We start from the raw sequence: 23,560 nt of genomic DNA, 5'->3' as shown, positions 1-23,560 counted from the left end.
TCGCGGTCCCTGATCTTCAGACCTGAGACACGGGGAGCCTGTGACTGGCCCAAAGTCACTTGGAAACTGTGGCGGCGGCAGGATTTGAACATAGATCTCCTGAGCCCCACTCAGCATCGTAATCACAACCCTCCTTTCTCTCCTGGCGTAATCTTTGACGTCGTCTTACCAGCTTTTATTGGTAAAATCCAGAAACGCTGGATATCCTGTATTCTGGGTACAGGTACAGAATTGTTAATAGTGTTTCTCGGAGAAGGAGAGTATTGGTGAAATTGTAGTGCACAAATGAAAACACCTCACTTTCCACTTGCCTAATAACCCCACGCTAGAGGTAGGAAAGATGTCTAGGGTCCTTTCTAGTTCCTCCTTCTGCATGGGTTGAATCTTTCCCTTCAATGCGTTCTTCAGTGCTCTGCCCAGCCGGGTTGAAATCATGCAAGTGGTGAGGTTTCCATGCTTTGGAAAGCATGTTTCACTGCTTCCTTTGTGTAGATTTGCGACTGTGCAAGGGAATCCATCTGCTTGCACTGTTGTGTGCTGCCGAAATAGGTGATAGGCTGCCAAAGAAGTCCAGGAGGCCTGAAATCAAGGTGTCCTGCATAAGGAATGTGAAAGTGAAATGCTAAGGGGGTTAGTGTTCTGAATGGATTCAGGTTCCTGGCTTGGGTTTATTCACAAGGAGTCTAATTATAGCACCTTGCCTTGCATCCTTTTAAAGGGCAATGATTTCCCCCCTCTGTAAGGGGTCAAAATTAATGTTTGTCTTGTGCAAAAGAATGAGTGTCCCAGGAGGGTTTGTCTGAGATGATGCATATTTGAGGGTTCGGACTTGTGCTGGTTGCGCCTGAAAAGAGGCATTTGGCTGAATGTATATTTATACCCTTGAGGATGGTTGGGTTGCCATGGCAGTCAAAAAAGAGAGGGAGCTAGTGTATCTTCTGCAGAAATAGCCACATGTTTTCAATATTCCAAGTGTATTTTTAGCAAATGCGGCTGGATTTCACCAGGGGTCTGTAAAATAATCCCTGTGTTACCCCCCACTTCCCGTCTCAGGCTGAGGTTGCCCCCAAGCAGCCCTGACTTGGGTTTCTATCTTTAGTGTGTGTTCATATATTTAGATTTCCCAGGGTACCCATCAAACACTCTGCACGTTACAGCCATTGAAAATAGGAGCTGCAGATGAGAGCCAGACCTCCTGGAAAGGCAAAACCTCCCCAACCCCAGAAGACCCCATTAAAACACTCTCCCAGCCTCAGCCCGTCAGTCCCAGCCCACATGGAAGCCTGTAAAACAGGTGAGTCTCATCCTGAAGGGGCTGGCACACCTGGGAGAGAAGCAGGTCCCCGAGTCCAGGCCCCCTGTACCACCACACCCTCCTCGCCAGCTCAGCAGCACCTGACTCAGGCCAGGCCAGATTAAGACAGGCACACTGTAGATCTCTGGCCTGAAGGCCCCAGCTCCTGGAGTCTCCTGATGAGTTCAGACTACCCGCTTGCCTTTTCTTTTAAATGAAAGTTTTAGCTTTTGTGGCTGTGAAGGGAAGCTTGGAAATAGAAACCCAGGGTAACTGGTGGGGTGGTGCCTGCCTGAGTCTGTGGGCAGCCTGAAACAACAGCTCTGGGAGCTGCACCATGCATCTCAGTGGGGTGTCATTGCCAAGACTCCATGCTCTGGGGGTTCCTGTGTTGCTGCCCCTGTGTCTCCTGCGGGAGGGTGGGGCTGTGGGGTGGTTCCTTCTCATGGGGTGCTTAGTCCTGCCCTGGGGGAGAACAAAGACCGGGAGTCCCTGGGCCAGGCACGTAGGCGCTGCCCTGTGTCAGGCGAGCAGGTGACTTGGTCGCCTTCATCCCCACGTACCATCCTGCTGCCCCTGAGCTGGGACGTGTGTCATCCAGGGCTCCAGCCACAGCTTCAGCCATCGCTGGGCTTCTCAGCACCCGCAAAGACTGTGACAGGGAGATGCTAATAGAGGGTCTCCGGGCGGGGGGCGGCGAGCAAGGGCAAAGTGGCAGGCGCGCCTCCTGGGAGGTGTTGGGGGGAGCTGAGAGGGCAGACCCCCGGGTGGGCGTTATTGGTAATACCACCGCGTTAGAGCCTTGGATAAGAATGGCCATACCGCGTCCAACCAGTGGGCCATCTAGCCCAGCCCCCTCTCGGGCAACGGCCGGCGCCAGGTGCTTCAGCAGGAATGAACCCAACGGGGCAATGACCAGTGCTCCCTCCCGTCGTCCAGGCCCAGCTTCCGGCAGCTGCTGTCGTGCTGGCACAATCGCGGCGGGCTCTGCCCTCTCAGAACAGGGAGGCAGCCAAGCTGCACAGCGGCATCCTCGGGCTGGTCGCGTCCCCGCCAGGAGGCAGGGCCCCCAAGCACACAGGTCACAGCACGTGGCATGTGTCCCTCTCTGCTCCGCCCTGTGATACGGCGCCAGGCCGTGAGTACCCTGCCCCTCACGCCCTGCAGCGCGCACAGACACGCTCCGGGCTGCCCTCCTACCCCCCACCCCTCAGCCTTGCTCTGCCAGCAGCTTTTTGGGCTTGTTCCTTCCCCAGGGTCCGGGCTAGCTGCTGCCCCAGACCATCCATGTCAACAGCGGTGTGAAGGGGAGATGCCTGATCTGCACACTGCAAATGCCTGGTTGCTGCAGCTGCTCCTGCAATTCATCTCCCCTCTGTGATCACTTAAAAAACCAGATCGGCCCTTTCTCTTTAAGAAGCACCAACGGTTTCCAGAAATGTGACACCCGAGCAAGTCTTCGGGAGCGGCTCTTCTCCTGGGCGTGAACCTGATCTGAACTGAGAGGGTGATGAGCCCGTTGGTTAAGAAACGCGGCCTGTTCTCTATGGGTGGCAAGAATGACCCGAGATGAGCTACCGTGTCCGTGGACTTCGTCTTAACCCCCGCGTTCCGCCGTTGCGCCCAGTTCTGGTGGTGTGCCCATCACCGGGGTGCCCGGACGCTGCCATTCCTCCAGCGTACGGCTTTGGATGAGGAGGATGCTGCCCTAGCTGACAATCCAGCCCCCGGAGAAGGATGCTCGTGCCCCAGTCAGGCCTGTCTGTGCTCACGTCCTTTCCCCCATTCTGCTCAGGACGGGGATCCTCGTGTCATTCCATCCCCCACTCTCTCGCTGTTGGTCTTGCTCCTTTTCTGTGCTGCGCTATGTCCTGTCATCCCGCTTGTTCGCCCGTGTCTGTGCCTCAGCTAGGGGCTGTGGGCGGCCTGAACACGGCAGATAGATGGGGGAGGATGCGAAGAGCATGAATGGAGGGTCCTGGCTCCTGGCCCTCTGAGCAGTAAGTCACGGAGGTGGGACTGGGCACTTTAAGCAAGTTTTCCTTCTTTGCAAATTTCTCTTCTGCCAAAGCCGTTGCTGAGCTCCTGGCCGGGGCAGGGGGAAGAATCGCACGCTGGCTGATTTCAGTTCAAACGACAGGGGTGGGGACCGGTGGTGTTGAGAAATGTCTGGGAGGCTGAGCGAGCTGGAGCACCCAGGCTCCTGGAGTGTAGCAGGGCCACTGCTCTGGGGGGGGGGGTCGGGGGGGTGTGATTACTTCCATGGCCTGGCGAATGCTGGGGTGTGGTCCTGTCTGCCTTGCAGAGGAAGCAGCACGTGGTGATGCTGATGATCTCGGCTTTCAGGCACTGGCGTCTTGGGCGCTGTGAGTGTTTTAATGAAAAATGTCTTATTTTTAAGTCTCTGTAACTGCAGCAAAATGCTTTCCAGATTAAACAGTGAATCACAGAGTGACAGCTAATGGCCAATAGTTAAAGTCGAGTATGATTCATTAAGCAGAGTCTGAAGAGCATACGACACATGCACTAACTTCAAGTGCATGATAGAGAGAGGGGTTTTTTAATTAACCAAATATCAAGTTGCTGCTTTTAGAGGGATAGCCGTAGAAATTGTACGTTTTCCTGATTTGCCCCAAATTTTCCTGATTTTCCCCAAACTTGCCTTGGTAAGGAAACATTAAGACACAAAACGAAACTCAACTTGTGACTGAATATGTAACAATTTCCTTCTTCCACTGGCAGCGCTGCGGCCACTGCAGCCCAAAGAGCGATGCACACACATGCTCTTCCCCTTCCATAAAATTCCCTTCTTTCCTAGAGGTGCAGACACGGAACCACAAGCAAAGCTCCTTGTAGCTAAGCTGCCATTGTCTGTGTCTGACTCTGGGCTCACAGCCCCCAACAGTGGTGCACTGGTATGCGTGGGTCTGCTGAAAGTCAGCTGAGTTCCAGAGCCAGAGCTCCTAGGCCCCTCACTTGGTTCTCTGGTAAGGGCAGTGATTTTACAAACCCTCCCAGGCCCTGCCCTGCTATGCGGCCAGCAGCTGCCCAGCAGGAACCTGGCCCAGGAGAGTCTCTGACTCTCAGGTTCTGCTTCGGAACTGGTGGCAGAATAAGAACTCCAGTGCTTCTGCCATGCCCGCATCTTGGGTGGTCCCTGGGCAGAGCTGCTGTTCTGTGCCACGCCATTTCGGGGTGCGGGGGGTCCTGCCACGGGGCACTGTGCATGTGACGCACCCAATGGCTCTGCAAGAGCCTGAGTACCAGCCTCAGGGCAGACTGTGAGAAACCTGGGCATAAACCCCTGAGTGGCTGAGCTCTAACCTTAGATTCCACCATCCAGCCGCACCAAGTGCGGGCTCCTCAGGCCCTGAACATGGGGGCGCAGTCCCCGGCCCAGGCGCTGACTTTCAAAAGAGCCGGGGGGGCTCGACCCCTGGCACTGCTCCAGGCCCCTCCCCCACTCCACCCCTTCCCCCAAGCGTTTGCGTTCACACCTATTTAAACACAGGGTAGTGAGCCCAGCCACACACCTCATGGGACGGTTCTGGGTCTGCGCGAAGCAGGCTGCGTTTGGAGCCTGCTTGTGCTTAGCTGCACTTCCAGGGGCGGGTGGTGTGGAAACAAAGCTGACTGTCGGGAGCGGCACCCCCGGTGTGCTGGCTAGACCTGCTGTGGGTCCAGTGGCCTTCCATGGTAGCCTGCAGTCGAATATTTGTTCCCGGGCTTTACCCAAGCTCCCCACATCTTGTGACTGGCCATGAAAGGGTGTTTGGGTTGGGCGACTTTAGTACTGCGGGAGGATGCTGGATTGACACCCTCTGCGTTAGCCACATGGGGAGCCGCAGTGCCAGCTTGCCCTGTCCAGCCTGTTTGCCTCCCCGTTGTCCTGGAGGGACCCGCGCTGGGGACGGCAGCGTTCAGCTGCGTGTCCATTGTGCACACGGCAGTGGGCACGATGGGCAAAACGTATGAGAGAGGCTTTTAACCTGCCAGACCCTCTGTATTCCCTCAGGTTCCGGAGTCGTCTGGTGTCGGGTGTTCCCCTGCAACGCCTGATCCCTCCCAAAGGTGCCCTGGATGGATTGCACTCTGCTGTAGGATGTATTTACTTCCCTCCTCCTTCCTTGGACGTCATCCACAACTTGCCTCATCTGATGGTGCCTCCACCCTCCACCATGAATGATGATCAGAGACTACACAACAATGCGGTAGCTTGGCTGGTCTGCTCGGGGGTCTCCGTTCTAGCCAACGCCTGGGGGATTCTGAGTGTAAGTGCCAAGCAGAAGAAATGGAAGCCCCTGGAGTTCCTTATCTGCACGCTGGCGGGGACTCACATCCTTAACATAGCCATCCCCATCACTATGTACGCTGCGATCGAGCTCCGGCGGCAGCGCTCAGACTATGAATGGAGCGAAGGCCTCTGCAAGGCCTTTGTCTCCACCTTCTATACCTTAACCTTGGTCACCTGCTTCTCAGTCACCTCCCTGTCCTACCATCGGATGTGGATGGTCCGCTGGCCAGTCAATTACAGGTAAATTTCTCTCTCCCTGCAAAACCATGGGTTTCCTTTTCTGCCTCAGTCAAAGTTTGATTTTTAAAACATGATAAAAATCCATCCCATGCAATGACATGCATTCCAAGGTGGCATGAAGTAAGTCTAGAAATGGGGAACCCCTTGTATTTAGAAATGGACTGAACCTGACGCCCAGCTGTGAGCCGCACAAACATGGTTTCAGTTAAAAATCTCAGCTTTTAGAATGAGCTAATCCATTGCCATGTTCTGGGAGCACGATGGACGGGAAAGCTGGCTTCTTCTGCACTTCCCTGCTGAGATGAGAGTCCAGAGTTCTGTATTCCCTCTCTACAGAGCCGGAATTAGGATGCTAAAAAACACTTTTCAGCTCCCCCTTAAAACAGCAAATGTCCCATCTGAATTCTGCACACAGAGGCAGAGCAGTGTTAGGCCTGATATTTTGGAGAAAGAATATTAAGGCAGTTGATCAAAGAATTATCCTTAAGAGTTTATTCTTTCAGCTTCTGAAATGCAGCAAAATCATAAACACTCAGTACAAGTTCCTGTTTTCTCTGATATTTTTGGGTCTAATCCTCTTTTATCACTTCCTCTGCAATTTAAATGCATTCCCTCTAATATCTCCCTGTACTGTAGAACTGTTTCCTGCTAGGGTGGATTCCAACCACCCCACTGGGAAGCTGGTCACACTGTGTGTGCTCCCTGGGGCTTTCGGGGAATTGTGAAAACTGCCTGGCCAAGAGGAGCCATGCGATTCCCAGCACGTGAAATCTGCTGCAGCCATCCCCCAGAATCCTTTTCTTCTAACTGGAGAGATGTTTACATAAAAAACAACTTAGTGTCTGTCTCATTCTCATTTCTTATACATGCCCTTGGAACCGTTCTCCGAATATTCCTTTTATCTCCCTTTAACCAACTGCTTTCCATTCGCTCTCTCTCCTTAGCCCTTTTTTGTTTTATTCAGAGGCTGCAGGAGTAGTTACTTATAAATAGATGACAAAATATCTGATGGGCGCCTTCAAAAGAGCATAAAGCAAAACAAAACTGACTCTTCTCTTGGGGTTTATAAGCAGAGCTTCAATCCTGGAGAAGCTCTATAGAAATGTTTCTCAGTTTGGAGCCCTGTCAGTCATGCCAGCCTGAGCCTGAAACTGCAACGCTTCCCAGCAGCACTCAGCTAGGTGAGACCCTGGCTGGATTTTACCCCTAGTTCTCCAGATTGAATAGGTCCGCCAAGATCAGCAGCCTCTATCGTCTGTTGGCTTTTGGCAGCCTGTATGAAATCAGCTGGTGGCTCCAGTGAGAGTCCGCTGCTGAGACGAAGGTATTTTCGACATGTCATTTGAAGTTCTAAGCAGCAACCAAAGAGCTGATCCCGTACGAGCACGCGTCTGTTTAAAGTAGGGAAAACACTGCTTTGGGTGTTTTTACGACTGGACAGAATCGCCACAGTGTGAAACGATGGAATATGAATAATGCTGCTCCATGGGCTGGGTCTACACAGCAGCTGGGAGGCCTCACTCCCCGCTTGGGTGGACATACGCACACCAGTCTGACTCAAGCGAGTGCCTAAAAAGAGGAGCGTGGCCTCATGGCTAGGGCTGGCTGGCTGCGTCCGCACAGGGGCCAGGCAGGGTCATGCCCGGGCAGCTAGCCCCTGCCGCCACCACAGCCACACGCTCTTCGTAACACGCTGGCTCAAGCCGAGCTGCCGTGCCTGCCTGAGCTAGGCCTCGCCCCTGCCAGCGCTGTGCGGACGGAGCCTTTTCTGTTCAGCAGCCTGGGGGAGCCAAGCGTAGCAGCCCAGTCAGCTCCTCCACTTGCCGAAGGACCCGGTTCTCTGGCTCCGTGAACAGCTTTACCGAAAGCAGCAGCCTGGACATGGGGCGGGAGTCGGGCTGGGCGGTGACACCCTCCCTGGAGCAATTGTATTTTTCCCAGTGACCGGAAATAATCTTGAACAGCACCATGGAGCTGAACCAGGCTGCCAGAAATCATCCCCTGGCCGCAGCACTCGGGGCGGCAGGACAGGGTACGGATCCAGCCCCGCACAGAGAAGCCCCGGGGCAGCGAACGTCCGAACGGCACCGCCATGCCGGAGAGGCAGCGCAGCCTCCCCATCCGGAGCTTGGGGCTGCGGGTCCGGGCAGCAGGGTCTCGGGCTCTTGCAGGCTCGTGTGTCGGTGAAGTGCGGGCCCAGCCCTGTGAGGTGTGCGGAGCTGGTGGGAGTTGAAGTCGCTCAGCACCTGGCAGGACCGGGCCCTGCGTTTGTAGCCAGCTGGGAGAGCGCTCGCCCCTTGCCTGCTGCCGCGCTCTGCAGGCGCTGAAAGCAGGAGCGTGGCTTGGCTGGCGGCTGGAGAGGGGCGGTCACCACAGGCCCTGGTGGGCAGTGCCGCGGGGGAGGTGAATTCCGCATGGGCGGGTTATGTACCAGTTACAAACCTGACAGGCGCTTGTGACGCAAGGTTGGAGATCGATTGGGAAGGGCCCCGAGCTCTGAACAGCTGGCCAGGGTCTCTGCATGGAGTGCCCAGCTCAATTCCTCCTCCAGCCAGTTTGACACAAGCACAAATAATTCACGCCCTCTTCCTCCTCAGTAGGGGGTCAGGGTCAGCCTCCCACCCGGTCCCGGCTCTGCTGCCTGCTGGGCTGAGCACCATGGTGGCTCACGAGGCTGTTTTCCTTTTGAGCTTTGTATCCCGAGAGCCTTTGCCCTGGTGGTGACATGGCATTTGGGGGCAGTCGCTACCTCTGGGTCTTCTCCAGCCAGCGCTGCCCTGCGGGTCTCATCTGTACCCAAGGAATGCTGTCTTGTCTCCCCCCACCACTGCAGGTTGAGCAATACCAAGAAACAAGCTGTTCACACTGTGATGGGCATTTGGATGGTGTCCTTCATCCTCTCCACCTTGCCAGCAGTCGGATGGCATGACACCACCGAGCGCTTCTACGCCAGGGACTGCCGCTTCATCGTCACCGAGATCGGCCTGGGCTTCGGCGTCTGCTTCCTGCTCCTCATCAGTGGCAGCGTGGCGATGGGCGTCGTCTGCACCAGCATCGCCCTCTTCCAGACCTTCTCCGTCCAAATGGGGCACAGCATCGACAGGAACAAGTTCAACGTACCTGCCATCGTGGTGGAGGACGCGCAGGGCAAACGGCGCTCATCCATCGACGGCTCTGAGCCCATCAAGACCTCTCTGCAAATCACCTACCTGGTCACCGGGATCGTGTTCATTTATGATTTCCTGATGGGCTTTCCCATCCTGGTGAGTGATTGCTGGGGGGCAGGAGGGGTTGGATTAGTGACTTGTGCGCAAAGGGGGAAAGCTGCCCAGGCTGGTACAACCCCGGACCGGCGGTTTCTGGCATCCAGAGGGGGCATTTCAGGCAACGTTCGCGCAGGGTAAATGCTGCAGCGCAGGCTTGTCCCTGGGGCACTTGCTGCTGGACTGTGGAAATTTGCCATTCCAATCCCACAAGGGGATGGGGGTAGTTTGGGTGCTGGCTGCAGGTTTGGTGGTGCCATGGAAATCATGACTTGGTGTTTGTGCTCCCCAGGCATGGGGCTCTCTTGTAGTTACACTGGGACAGTGCCGCTGTAGGATGTTTCGTTAACAAAGAATAATCAAATGACCTGGGGTTTTCTGAAATGGCTGGGTACTGGAACGAATTGGGCCAGGGAGGAAATTAATCAGACTCTCCCCTGCCACCCCCTCCTTGGTGTCCTGCCGCTGTTCCCAGAAATGCCGGGGCCAGAGTGCAAGGCCGTGCTCTGAGGACAAGCTGAGGAGGGGTTCTCTCCCTGCCTGTGTGGAAGGGGAGCTCTGTGGCCTCTGGGGGATTGTAGCCCTCATCCCCTGGCCTAGGGCTGTAATAGCTCCTGGCCTAGAGCTGCTCTGTGCTGTGGAAACCACTGCCCACCCCCGCAGGTCTACAGGGCCTTGGCCCCTAGCAGATCCCCCGAGAGCTGTGGGTTCTGGGGCAATGGGGCAAACCCTACACCCTCAAGAGAGGGGCCTGGGGACGCTGCTTGAGGGGAACCTCACTGAATGTCCTGCCTCCCGGGCAGGTTTCTCCACATGAGGAATTCCATGATAAGGTCCCACGTATTCTCCCAGCGGTGCGAGTGCAGACAGCCGGGCTCCCTGAGGAAGCGCTGGGTCCCCACTCAGTGCCAGTGTCTGCACCATTGCTAGGGAGCCGGGATCCTGCAGCTCTTTCCTGGGCACGGTTTTCACTCCTGCTTTGTGTGACCACGCATTGCTACCACAGCTCTCAGCCTGCTAGGACCCGGACCTGGGGTTTCACTCCTGCTCTGTGTGACCACACATTGCTACCACAGCTCTCAGCCTGCTAGGACCCGGACCTGCGAAACTGGCCTCTGAATCGCATGTGTGAGATCAGCAAGGAAACAGCTTCGCGCAGCAGTGGAGGGAGAGGGGGAGGCTGTGGGATTCGTGCCTTGAACTTTGGCACTTTTCTGGAGTTCTCTGATTCAGAGTTTCCACTGCTAATAAATCACAGGGAGTCTGCAGGGCTGTGTGGGACGGAGGGAGCGCTGGGCCTGGAGCGAGTGACGTCCCACGTTGTCAGGGCGGTCGAGCGGGGTTGGTGCAGAGACAGCAGGACCGATGTGCACGCCTGGAACCAAATGGGCTGGGCGCACAGTGAGGAGGAATGTAGCCAGAGCCAGAATATGTGATGAATTGAAAGGCTAATAAATGGCAAAGATGGTTTAATGCAGAATAATGATGTCTTTGAAGCGCCTTTCTCATACACTCCTGCCTGCGTAATAGAAGCGGAGGGACAGAGCGAAGGCAGTGCGTCGGGAGCGATTGATGAGGAGCTGGGAATTAAAGATCAACCTTAATGAAGAGGAGCTGGGACGCTGGCAAGTCTGATCCCGCAGCCTGAGCATTGTCAAATCCACTCAGCACAGAGAGTTGCTGAGGCAGGAGCCAAGTGCATAGTGCAGCTGCCCCATCTGCTTGTGGGGGGGTTGGGGAGCCTTGTGGGGGGGCAGGGTGGGACGAGCTTGTGGTTAAGACACTGGGCTGGACCTCTGGGGAATGTGGTTCAGTTCCCAACTCTGCCACTGCCTCCCTGCGTGCCCTTGGGCAAGTCTCCCTCTGCCTGCATTCCCATTGGCAGCATGGGGCAGTAGCACCGCCCAGCTTTGTGGGTTGGGGGAGGGACGCCAGTGAGGGACCCACAAACCACGGTGGTGGGGAGGGCATGTGAGTACATCGATAGGGAGGAGTGCAGATGAATTCCTGCAGCTTTAGGGCAAGGAAAGCGAGGCCCCAGAAGGGAGCAGAAGCAATGTGAGGCCTCAGATTGGTCCTGCCCCAGCACTTCCCATGTTTGGCTTGTGATGGAGAATGGAGGCGAGTGGGTCCCGTGCCATGGGGCTTGCCAGCCCCTCCTCTCCATCACAAGAGGGGGCTGTGAGCACAGGACTGGAGTCAGGGACGGCTGCTGGCTCCTGGCATCTGGAGTTAGCCAGAGAAAGGGGCGTGGAACTGAGAACAGTCTGGGCAAGTGCCCGCAAAGCTTTATTCTGTGGCTGTCATGTGTAGTGGGGATGGGAATCCTGTGGCTTTTAAGATGATGCTGGACATGTGGCAGGCCCAGTGTTGACATCCTGCAGCTGGGGGTGATAAGTGTCTGTATTTACTGCATGGGAAGCAGCCTATGAAATGGCCAGCAGAGGCAAGAGATGCATATTTCCCTGCTTCGGATGTCCCATTTATGCATTTGGTTCTTTTGGTAGCTGGTGCAGCTCCTCTAAGCAGGACTCTGTGTGTATCTTTGGCTTCTCTGGGAGTGGCCGCTCTGGGGAGAGAAGGGAGAAGCACTGGCAGGACCCGTGTAAGGCGAGAATCCGTGCACGTGCATTGCAGTGGATGGAGAGCTGCTGCGGGGAAGCTGGTCTGTGAGGCCTTTTGCTAAAGCCCTTTGAAAAGGCCCGGCGTTGTGCAGGCAAAACACGACAGAGCCATGTGGCCTGGCTGAGATTTCGTTCCCTGAGCTGCCAGCTCATTCGCACCTTGCCAGCAAATAATACCCGCTCTCGGAAGCCACGAGTCAGTAAGTGGGGGCCCCTGTGGAGAGTGTGACTGCATGCCACCCTGGAGATGTTGCCCCAGGTGGGCGCTGGGGTGTGGTTCACCCTGGTGGGGCAGAGCTTTGCAGCCTGCTAATAACATGCCAGTGCTCCTGAGAACCCTGGTGTGCTGGCCTTGAGGGCTATTAATAAATGACGAGCTAAATCTGTGGAGGGTGATTTGCCTTTCCAGGCCCATGACCCCCCGGTGCTGTAGGAGCCCCTGCGTTTGTGCCATTGAGAAAGCAGCCAGATGGTAGTGGGCTAAGAGGGGGCCTAGGAGCCAGAAACAGCGGAGCTCCATCTCTCCCAACTTCCGTGGCCCCTGCCACCGTAGTACCGGAATCCCTTATCCCCACTCTGCCACTGACTGAATCTGTGTCCTTAGGCAAGTCCCTTAATCTGCCAGGGACACAGAGGCTGGCTTCATGAAGCCAGTGCTGACTGTGGAGAATGTTGGCAGTGGAGCACCCCATCGGGGTTGGAGGACTTGCGGAGGAGAAGCAAGGATTCCTCATTTACAGACATTCTTCTCGCCTGGCTCAGTGGGCGGGCAGGGCAATGCTAGCCCTTCTGAGCCCCGCTGCCCATTTCTCTGGCACTCACCTTCCCTGCCTGTCCCTACGCTCCCATTGCTCCTCTCGCCGGAGAGACGAGGGGCCACGTTCGGCTCTCAGTGGCGCTGGTGTGACTCTGGAGCTGCACGGCTGATGTCCTATCGTTGTGAACTATGCACAGTAACGCACAGTGGGGCGGGGGCAGTCGGAGGGGGGGTGGGAGACTGGCAGGCCAGGGTAGGTGTCGTTGGTAGGCTGTGCTTACAGGCAGCCAGGCCGATCCAGTGCTTTTCTGCACCACCAGTCACTAATTCAGCAACCTGAAATTATATTTCATGCTTCATTAGATGCCTACTTTGAATGCAGCAAGTTTATTGTTCCTGCTTTAAATCTGGCCTGATTCCACTGGGGGTTGGCACCTTTTTGTGTTTGGTTTTTCTTTTCTCTCTCTCTTTCCACCTGTCACCAGCAGGATCATCCCCCTTTGCTGCCCCATTCATCCTCCCACTGCTGCACCTGCCCCTTCAGGTGCATCCGCAGCTTGTACCTCGGGAACTGGCTGGGCACCACCCGCCCTGTGTGGCTAATGCGGGGACAGTTCTGTAGCCAGGACTGTGTTAGGGCACGGCAGGCTCCTTTTGTGCCTGAAGGTCCGGGGCGGGGCCCCTCTCCCCGTCTTCCGAGGCCCTCTGCACCTTGTGAGATGTGTGCCCCAGACAGTCGGTCCTCTCGCTAAGCCACCCGCCCCTCAGCAGGGCAACGCCCTGGTGAAGCGGCAGGCTGTTTGCCGAGCCGAGAGACCGGAACGTTTCCCAGGACTGCCCTGCGCCAGCCCCTCCTAAATATAGCCTCTTGTGGCTGAGGGGAGCTACCCTCTGGCCTCCAAAGTCAGTGACTCATTCCTGGAGAGCTGCTGCTTCTCTTTGGACTACCCACCCCACAGCCTATCCCTGGCCGGGGTGGATCAGTCCAAAAGACAAGGCAGTACAGGCCAGCTTTTCCCCCCCGGGGGAGGGGAGGGTGCTCCCTGGAGAGGCAGGGAACATGGGAAGAGGGACAGAAACCAGGGATTTAAACGGTGCCTGTAAGGGAGGGGCGGGGGAAGAGTGCGAGTGAGGAGTGGATTTTATTTAGAAGGTGCTAAAGATGACCCCGGGCTCCGAGAGCATGTGACTGTTGGAGCTGATGGCTGGGATTTTTAAATAGCTCAGTGCTGACAGGATTCTTACTTAAAATTCTGCTCTGGAAAAAGCCTCAGCAGAGCAGAATTTATCTTGGGCTGAAAATCCCCGGGGATGTGCAGGAGGTGAGGCATGGGGAGCAGGCAGCGTTGTGGGCCCTGCGCTCTGCTGGAGCGGCTGGGCCAGGCATGCCCCAGGTGCGCGGGGGCGCATGGTGGGGAGGAGATGTGCCAATGAGAGGAGCAGATAAAAAGGACTCCTTGTTCTTTTGAAGTGTTCGCTGTCGAAATGTGTCAGACCCTAAGGGGGGAACGTTCTCTGCTGGAATTTACATAATAAACACTGCGAAAAGGAGGAAAGAGACGCACATTTCCTCTCCCATGTTCCCCCTGTGACGAGGGGCTGCTCCTGGTGCCTGCAGGGGCATGTTCTGGTCTCCCATGCCGGAGGCCCAGCGTCAGATGCCAATGCGGCTGCGTCTGGCTGTGGAGCAGCATCCAGCGGCTTCCCCCAGAGTCCTGGCCAGCCCTGCTAGCTAGTGCAGACTCCTGAGGAGCTGGTGTTAGCAGCTGGTAAGCGGGGCCCCCCTGGATGCGTGAGAGCTCCTGGTGCAGTGCACTCTTCAGGAGCCATTGCACTCGTGTCTAGGCTCTGAGTTCGAATTCAAGGACAGCACCATGGAGCCTCTGGCGGCCCGGTTACATTGCAGCTCCGATGCAGCCCGTGCCAGGGAGTCAGTGCTCCTGGTGTAGGAATGCCACTTCCCCGAACGAGGTTCTTGTCTGTCAACATAGCGACCGTGACGCTGGTGACTGTCCGTCCTTCACACCCTGACCAGCAAAGCCGTGCAGGCACCCGCTGAGTGCAGCCCAAGCCTTCGGGGCTTGTCTGCGCTGGGAAATGGCATCAAGAGAGAATCCGTGGTAAGGAACACGCGGTTAGCGCCGAGCTCCGTGTCGGCACAGCTGGTGTGTCTGACACCACGTCCGCCGGCCGTGCTTCCCCCAGCTAACAGGATGCCACAGTGACGCCCTGAGACCAGCTTTTCTCCGGGTGCCGTGCGGGCACAAGTCCCTGGGCGGTGCCCCGGGGAAGCTGCACTAGTGAAAGGTAATGCAATGACAGCTCTGGAAGTGGGGAGCTCAGGCCAAGCTGGGTGTGAGGCTGGGCAGTGCAAGCTTCCGCCACGTGCTTCAGCCCAGCACTAGAGGTGCCATGTGGGGGGTGGGGAAGGGAACAGCACTGGGCCTCTCTGCTGAGCCTGCCAGCCGGGGAGCCAGCTGGGGCAGCTTCCTGTGAACGGCTGGGGGTGAACGGCGCTGTCTCCTCCCCCTTACCTTGTGGTCAGTGGCTGGAGGGGGACCGGCTGGTGGCTTCTTTCTTTCCAAGTGCACAGGTGCCCCATCACCCTCCTAACTGGGCCCCCTCGTCAGCAGCCTCTTCAGAGAGGCCAAGGACGGACTGACCTGCAGGCAGCAGATACCCTCTGTATTGCTGATGAACGTTTGTATTGTGGTAGCACCTGGAGTGGGTGAGCACCATTCGCTGTGCAGAGGGCAAGAGCTGCTGGCTGCTTCAGAAGACGCTCTGATGAAGTTAGTGGAGGTTATACATGACTATGGCGAAGAATCGGGTCTAGAGTTGAGTATGGACAAGACAAAAACTAGCATGGTGCACAAAGAACCTGGGAAACATGCAAGGTTCCAGTGAATGAAGCCGCCATACAGCAAGTGAGAAATTATTGCTGTTTAGGAAGCATCGTTACGGAAGATGGACAATCAGATACTGAAGTCAGCCCCAGAATAGCAAAACCAGAAGAGATTCTGGAAGCATAACCGTCTGATGAGATGGGATATACATCTGAAGACTTAGTCTCTTAAAACGTACAGTTGGTCTGTGTTAAACTCTGGCTGTGAAACTTGGACATTCAAACAATCAGTAATTAAAAATAAAGCCAATCCTTTGAATTATGGTGGTACAGAATAATTCTGAAGATATCCTGGCTAGACTGTAATCAATGAAGAAGTATTAGAGATGGTGGGTGTCACCATCCAGGGCAACTGCACCTGGATTTTCCCTTAGCAATCCGACATGGGCACCCGCTCTCAGACTTCCGCCTCCCCAGCTGTTGCCCTTCTGGGCAGAGACCTACGCCCTTCTCCCTCCTGACTGGGGTGTTTCCATGCTGTGCAGTTCCCTGCCTACTCTGTGTAATTCTCAGCACAGACAAGGTGGCCCAAGGACACCTGCTCACTTTCTCTTCTGAGACAGTTAACAGGTGTAACTGCGACAGTTATATGGTAGCACACAGCACTCCCCATGCAGGCCTGCTTTATTCTTAAGGTAAAAAGCATTACAGAGAAAGCATATTAAAGACAATAAGAGAACCTGCATGCATGCAAATAATCTTACCAGGGTTCATCCCAACCCTAACCTGGATTCTGGCAGGAGCTGTCCGTCAGCACCCCACCCCTGGGTTTCCTTGTGGCCACAAGGTCAACACAGCCTCAGCTCAGAACTAGCCCCCAGTCCTTCCACCCCTACCCTAAGGCTTGGGGCCTTGGCAAATTGGCTGGATCAGGGAGAAGGCTCTGAGCTAGTTTAAAACCAGGATATTTATCTAAGAACCCTTTCTTCCCTGGAGAATACAGTTTGAGCTAGTACCTACATCTCTCTGGGAGGGGGGCTTCCAGGGGTTGATAATGGAGGCAGTACATTAGCATTTCCCTCCCTGCTAGAGAAGGTACATTCAGTGCCACAATAACACATAGACACCTGCATTTTTAATACAATATACCCAAAGATATTAACCCTAGTTCAATAAGATTTAACTTAATTCAATAAAGTTTATCTTAATTCCGTAAGGTTCGTTCAGGATGCTGCAGGGTATTGTCAGCACCACTGGAACTCAGCAAATGCTAGTAAGCGATCTTACGAAAACAAAGATTGGATTTGCAGGGCACATTGCAAAAGGTTCAGCGGACACCGCATGTTTACGGGCACTGAAAAGGAAAGCTAATGGTGAACAGGAGGCAGAAAAGAAGATCTTGGATGGATGGTGTGGTATCCTGGGTGGACTATTCATCCACAGAGATTAGCAGAGGATTTGAGCTACCGTGGTTGCAAATCTCCAGGAATGGAGATGCCACCTAGGAAGACGTAATACCTAGAGATCACGGTCGGGGCCCATAGTGCTGGGTGCCGTACAGACAGACCCAACCCCAGATCACTTCCAGTCTTCAGGGCATGTTACTCCTAGCCCCGCTGAGGCATGTTGGGGTGTGAGTGTGGAATTTGCACAGCTGTGGCCTGTGCTCTTTCTGCCCTGGGGACCGATACACCTGGTACAAAAAGGCGGCAGTGTCCAAAACTGTCGATCGGGCACCTCTGACGAGCACGAAACTGATTTTTATGTTAGCGAAGTTAAAAATGCAAATGCTGCCCCGGTGAGCGAGCCAGCCTCCCCTCCTCCAGCATGAATTTGCTCTTGCCTTGCAGCCCATTCATGATGTTACTTGAAGCAGGATTTAACGAACAGTGATGATGCTGATACTCCATGCCAGGCGATGTTAAGCAATTTATAAAGATCAAATTAAGTTAATATGAATTTGACTTACACCATTATGCTAATGATCTATTAATTAACAGGGGGAAGCACTATAGTTGGTCTTGATTAATATGAATCAGTTTGCATATTCTGGCTGTATTTTTCTTTTCCAAATTCTGAAACATTCATAATTGGGTGGTTTGGGCTGCAGGGCTGGCCAGCCGTGGTTGCGTGCAGCTCATTGGCTCTGGAACTGGCAGTAGACACGCCAGCCCACTGGGAAAATGGCCTCTGCATGCTGCAGGGGGTTGTTTTAATTTAATAAACCTTTTGTTTCAGCAGCAACATGTTAAGAACTCCTAACCCCAGCAGTACAGACTTGCTGTCTGCCATCTGGAATCCAGCGTGGGGAAAGCTCAGAGAAGTAGATGGGAGGCAGGCGATGCTTTTGACATGCAAAAAGTCATTCCAGCCTTGCAGGGTGGGTGTAGATGAGTGGGCTCTTTCATGCCCCGATTCAGGAAAGCGCTTAAGCGCGTGCTTAACTTGACCATGCTCCTAGGGTTTTTTCTGGATAGACAAGTGAGGGCTTCAGTGAGCTTGCGGGATTCAGACCAAATCGCTGTGTATCCAGCCTAGCAAGGGTGCTGTGAACTTCCCCTCTCCCCATAGCCAGGAGGCTCCAAGTGCATTGAGCAAGTTCACGTAGAGGGGAGGCAGCCGAATGTTTGCATTCACTTGCAGGCTGGTGTTAGCTGCCCTCTCCAAGATGCTACAAAGTGCTCTGGAGCAGCTGATGAGTGGGAGGGGGCAGTCGCACGAAGAGAGACCTTGGTGGAATAATCTTGATTTCCCATGTAAGATTTTGGACCGTTGATGAGAATGACACCAGCTGGGGCACTACCAGTGCCTATGACCCATGGGCCCCGTGTCCTTTCCGGTAGATGGGGGGAGAGCATGGAGCCATTTGCCAGAGCAGGAAACCTAGAGAGCATTTCAGTTTGCATTGCTTGTATGGATTTGGAGATTGCGGGGGGGGGGGGATTTGCACTGTTATCAGGCAATCAGCACCTCTGACCCTCCTCAGCTCGTGGAGTGCCCCTGCCCCCAGCCTCGAGGCATCTCCTGGCTTGGGCGGAATCACGTGGTTTTGCCATTCGCAGACTGGGCCCTGCCTGGCATTCCCTTGGTACTAACCAGGCTTGCCTCAGCAGATCTGACTTGGGTCGTATCCTGCAGTCTGTTCCCTCCCGGGTGATGACAGTGATAACCGGTGAACTGACCCCCTCCTTAAAGCAAAGTATAATTTACTAGAACAAAAGCATGTCAGAGAAAACAGGTCTTAAAAGCAATAAACCAACCTCTGCGCAGATCTGCCTCTCCCTGAGGCTTACCCTTCCCTGGGTCTGGAAAGGCCAGTCTCCCAGGGAGGGCTGACAGCTTGTCTTCCTGTTAGAACTCACTGACCCATCTTCTCCAGAGAAGAGCTTTTTAACTCTTTACTGTCCTTTGCTCTCTAGTTCCCAGCCTGGCAAGCCAGCTGTGCCCTTCGGCCTGGAAGTAGGCCATTGCCTTGTAACTGCCACCCACAGTGCTTGGTGGGAGGTTGCTTATCCGGGGAGAATATGTGCTTGCATTTCTGTTTGTTCTTCTTCTTAAGCTAGATCAACACATTCATACAGGAAATTCTTATTATCCAGTACAGAAGAACTTCCCCTCGCTGACTTGGTCACACTCACTGTTCATAAAACTCTTACATCTCCGTACCCTTACTGTTACATAGCAGCTCCTTCAGCATTAATAATTTTATTGCATCTTGGCTGCGCTTGCAGCACTGGGGCGAAGTCTCCTGAGACCTGCATGAAGCGCGCTTAGCAGAGTCAGCGTACTGAACCCCGAGCGTGTGCTTGCTCTGAACATAAGCCTTGTATTCCGCTTCTAAAAGCCACTGAAATGCTCTGCCTTTGGGAGCGAGGGGGAAAGACTGAATAATTGCTACGTTTGGGCATTAAAACAGGAAAAATACTCTCTGCGGGAGGGTGTTTGCTGTGCAGGGCTTGGGTCGCAGGCTGAGAACCAGCACGTGCATCTTTTAGGATCGCCAGGGCCCTGACAATGTGCCCTCTTTTAATCTAATTTTTACTGTCCCAAGAAGCCGACAGAATGTTCGAAGTTCTGTCCAGAGTCTGCAGTCTTCTCTCCAAATTCTGCAGGAGCAGGGAGCTGCCTAATAGCCAGCACGTGTGTCAAGCTGGATTAGCAGTGCTTGGCTGAAACTGGGCAAGAGTTGTCAGTTCTGGTCTTGCTCTGCTGGAGGCAGAAGGGTGTCCCATGGGATAGGAGAGGAGGGTGTCGTCCGCAGCCCCACTGTCAGGGCAGGTGATCTGACTGGAGCTGGCCTGTGTCATTTTCTTGTCAATCTTGTGTCTGGGAAGGCACAGCCAAGTGCTTTATATTTTGCAGACTGAGCTCCCAGACACTGAGAAAACTGGCTGCAAGTGAGCCTGGAGCATGGTGTTTGAGTCCGTCTGTACAGCTCTGGGTCAGAAGGATGGTCTTGACTGTGTCTGCAAATCACTGAAGGGAGGTCCCTGCCCTGCTGCCGGCAGAGTGGCTGCGTGAGCTGCCTGCTTTCTGGCGTGTGGTGCCCTCGTAAAGGTCGGGGTGGCTGCCATTAATTCTGGCTGGAGGAGGCAGGTGTGTTAAGAGGGGATGTGGTTTTGCAGCCAGCCTCCTCCCTATGGCAGGGTGAGTGGTTGGGGGCGCCGTGCCTGCAAAAGGCTGTTTGAACTTGTGTGGCTGATGGGGCGTCCCTAGTGTATGACTTTTGTGTGATCATCGTTCGATAACAGGAGTCGCAGAGAGACCAGCATGGCGTTTCAGCTGCTCAGCAGCGGTTTGATTGGCTGATGAATGTGGGAGCTAAGTGTGGGGGATGGAGAGGGAGGTAGCTACCAGCAGGCTGATGCTGCAAAGCTTGTACAGGAGTTCCTCTGGGTAAACACAAAACCACCCCAGTGAGTATCATGGAGCTTAGTACGATGCAAAGCCTCCTCGGTCTCACCTGTCTGCCTGATCCCCGCGATGCTGCATGCCCACAGCTCCATTGCCTTCAGCTGGAGTTGGGGGGCTGAGCACCCATGGAAACCAGGCTCTCGGATGAGGGGAAGTCTGCCTTTTCCTCACTCTCTCCACTCAAGGAGGATTTAGCAGGGGCTTTGCACCTGGACACACACTGCTTCCCTCTGACCAGGCAGGGATGGTGAAATCCCACATTGATGGGATGGAGCAGTGGCTAATGCCCGTGAATCTGTGTGTGGGGAGCTTGAGAACGATCGAGGGAGCTCTGGTGCTTGGGAAGCAAGGGAGAGGGAAACTCCTGCATGAGTGACTCAGACAGAACTGAACTTTAAAGACCCTGGAAGCAAACGTTGGAGAAAGGGCAGATACTTGTTTGCCTGCATTGCGGCTGATGGCAGCAGGATTGCTGCCCTCTAACCTCTGCCAGCTGCAGCCCTGGTCAGTGCTGCTCTCGGCGAGACTGGTATTGCTGGAGGCAGCTGGGGTGGGCTGCGTCACTGTCCTGCGTGAATTACGCTGGGCACGCTGAGCTACTAGTGCAAGGTGTGAAAGACTCTCCTGCCCCGTTTGCATGCAAGCCGCTATCTCGGTACCCGCTGCGCTGGCGGGGGAACTGGGAATCTCCCCGGGGCACATCTGCCACTGCTCCTGTTCTCCATAGTTCTTGTCCCTTCCGGGTTCTCTGGACCCCGCTGCTTGTTCCCTTCATCCTCCTGATGACCTCATAAGCCTTACCCTGAGACTAGCGATGATGTCACAAGTGGGATGGTGACATCAGGGCAGTGCCCCTGCATCAAGCAACGTGTGTGCCAAGCGGGTCTGGAAACTGGACCCAAGCTGAGGCAGCTGCAGACAGAGGCTTTGTTCTCTGAGGGGCGCTGCAGGCTTGGAACTGAGCCTGCCCCACGTGGCAAGGCTGCTCTGGGCTTTGGGCTCTTGTATGGATTTGAGAGGAGCAGGTTGCCAGGTGCCTGGAGGCTTTCACAGGTTGCTGAGCAAAGCTGAGAAGGCCGGTTAGCAGGGCCCCTCTTCCAGCCTCACCCCGCCCCAAGCGGTGGTTACCCAGTTGGATCAGATGCACGAAGGCCTGTTTCGGTGTTAACAGAGATGCTGAGCGCTCAGGAGCGTCCCGGCACCAGACAGTGGCTGATGCAGAGAGTGACGGAGAATGCCGGCTGGACCGTGACACTCCCTGAGCAAGGCCCTGATGTGGCAGCTGTAAGAACCGCCCTCCAAACACAACACCCAGCAGTGCAGGCAGGGCCTTCAGAGCAGCTGTGTGTGCTGGGTACCGGCGCCTCCCAGGTGTCCCTGCCCTCCACTTCCTGGAGAAGGGAAGACAGGGTTGGGATGCTCGGCTTGAATGCTGAGGACTTGCCCACCCCCATGGAGGCTTCTGGGTTGCGGGGCTGTGTAGGGCTCCATTTGGAGCCTGCCCAGAGCAGTTATCAGCCAGCCCAGGGACCAGGAGCTGGGTCTGCTGAAAAGCAGTGCCTAGGGCTAGCCCCGGGCCAGATCTCCACAGCATTCAGCCAGCCGGCCGGCCTGGGGATCCAACCTGGGCCGCTGTTTGTGCAGAGCACAGCACTAACCTCTGCGTCCCACACAGGCCCTGAGTCGATGGGACAGGCCAGTCTGGGGGCCGTGCTCCCAGCACCTGAGCACTGATGGTGCCATTCTGGGTAACTAACGCATGGGGGTTTTGATGTCCCAGGTGGTGAGCTTTGCCAGCCTGAAGTCTGACACGTCCTACAACTGGATGGTGGTGTGTGTTCTCTGGTGCTCGGTCATCCAGTCCCTGCTCCTCCCCCTCTTCCTCTGGGCCTGTGATCGCTACCGAGCAGACGTAAGATCCATCTGGGAGAAGTGCGTGGCCGTCATGTCCAACGACGACGCAGACGAAGGTGAGAGCGAGCAACTCCCTGTGCTGACACGTGATGCATGCCCTGGGTAGCTGCCTGGGCCAGCCTGTGTCCGCCACAGCACTACCCCTCCCCTGGGTGCTTGTCCCATGTCTGCAGAGCGGCAGGCTGTGCCAGTCGCAATGCACCCTCTGTGTTTTAACATGGGGGTAGAGAGGGCTGAGCGATGGGCAATGAAGTGGCTGCAAATGCTTTTCTGTGATCAGTCAGCCAAAGCCAGACATAACTAAGATGATTCCATGCATGGTGGTGGGCAAGCGGGTCACTTGCCGGGAGTCTCCTCCTGTCTGGAGTTACCAGGCACCCACATGCCATTAAGTGTCACTGCGCCACATTCTTCCGGGCTAAGAACAGTCGATGACGTAGCGCCCTGGGTATTGCTGGAGAATCTCCTGCCTAGACCCCGCTGGCAGAGCTCTGCCCACCAGGGCACCACGTCTCCCTCCTGGGTCTCAATTGCATGTGCTTATTTCTGTTCCAAACTAATTCTGACACCAACCCCTTGCAGAGACCAGCCTGGATGGTGCAATTCACACCGACCTGTTGTATGAGAGGCCTTACGACTATAACTACGGCGGGGACATCTTAGCGCTGGAGCACATTGCCAAGTACGACTTCTCAGCACTGGAGAGAGGAATCCCTCAGGTGTACCCGGTGCGATCGGTGCAGGAGAACAAAATGCAGTATCTGCAGGTAATGGGCTCCGGGATGGGCAGCAGCCTTCCCCTCCGAGCAGTCTTGGGACATGCTCTTGGAAAGAGAAAGTGCCTACAAAGCATTAAAAAAAAGTGTGAATCGCTTGGCTGTGGCTCAGCATTCCAGGTGCAATGGGGGCCTGCAGTGCTGGCAGGTGTGTCCGGGCACATTCAGCTCACTCCTGTTGGACAGTCCATGTCTGTCCGGTTTGGGAATGTACCTTGCCTGCTATCGAGTGTCCCGACAGAGAGCACTGGCTTGCCTGCCCTGTGTCCCAGGCACAGCCAGGAAGAGCCCAGTGGGTGCTGTGTTGATGAGCACGTCTTACCAGTCCATGGATTTCGGTGGAAAGTTAGTGGGTGAAGGCAGCGCAGCAAAGGATGAGCAGGAGACAGGTGAATGGGAGCAAAGTAACTTTATAAAAGATGGACTGGCCTTTACTGGAGCCGTTTAAAGTCCCTGGGCAAAGTAACTGTCCCTTGGCTCGCTGACCCCTAGGTGAGACCTTGCTTGACCTTTGCTTATGCTGCTTTGCTGTTGTATGCTCTCGCATTGATCAGTGACCTTGTAAGATGCAAACCTCCCCTCCCCCACTTTATTCTGTTTGTATTTTTTTTTAGTATACTTGATTATAGTGCTGACCAC

At 55.1% G+C, this 23,560-nt stretch overlaps 1 protein-coding gene across 3 annotated transcripts in view; it reads left to right on the top strand.

The window, feature by feature from the left end:
- The window catches only part of GPR153 (G protein-coupled receptor 153), a 46,266-nt gene that overhangs the window by 13,671 nt on the left and 9,035 nt on the right, over positions 1–23,560 (top strand). For 2 of the 3 annotated variants that reach the window (XR_005222739.2, XM_037881281.2), the window contains exons 2-5: positions 5,310–5,828; positions 8,662–9,091; positions 22,012–22,201; positions 22,728–22,912. Coding sequence is in view for 2 of the 3 variants with exons in the window: in XM_037881281.2 (XP_037737209.1) it covers positions 5,452–5,828; positions 8,662–9,091; positions 22,012–22,201; positions 22,728–22,912 (1,182 nt within the window). In the remaining variant the exon portion in view is untranslated. Of the gene's footprint in view, positions 1–1,114; positions 1,295–5,309; positions 5,829–8,661; positions 9,092–22,011; positions 22,202–22,727; positions 22,913–23,560 lie in introns of those variants that run through there. The other variant, XM_043531838.1, reaches the window with a different exon arrangement.

Source organism: Chelonia mydas, chromosome 18 (genome assembly GCF_015237465.2).
Source record: "Chelonia mydas isolate rCheMyd1 chromosome 18, rCheMyd1.pri.v2, whole genome shotgun sequence".
Lineage (NCBI taxonomy): Eukaryota > Metazoa > Chordata > Testudines > Cheloniidae > Chelonia > Chelonia mydas.
Note: the sequence above shows the minus strand (reverse complement) of the source record. Positions and strands in the feature narration are given on the sequence as shown.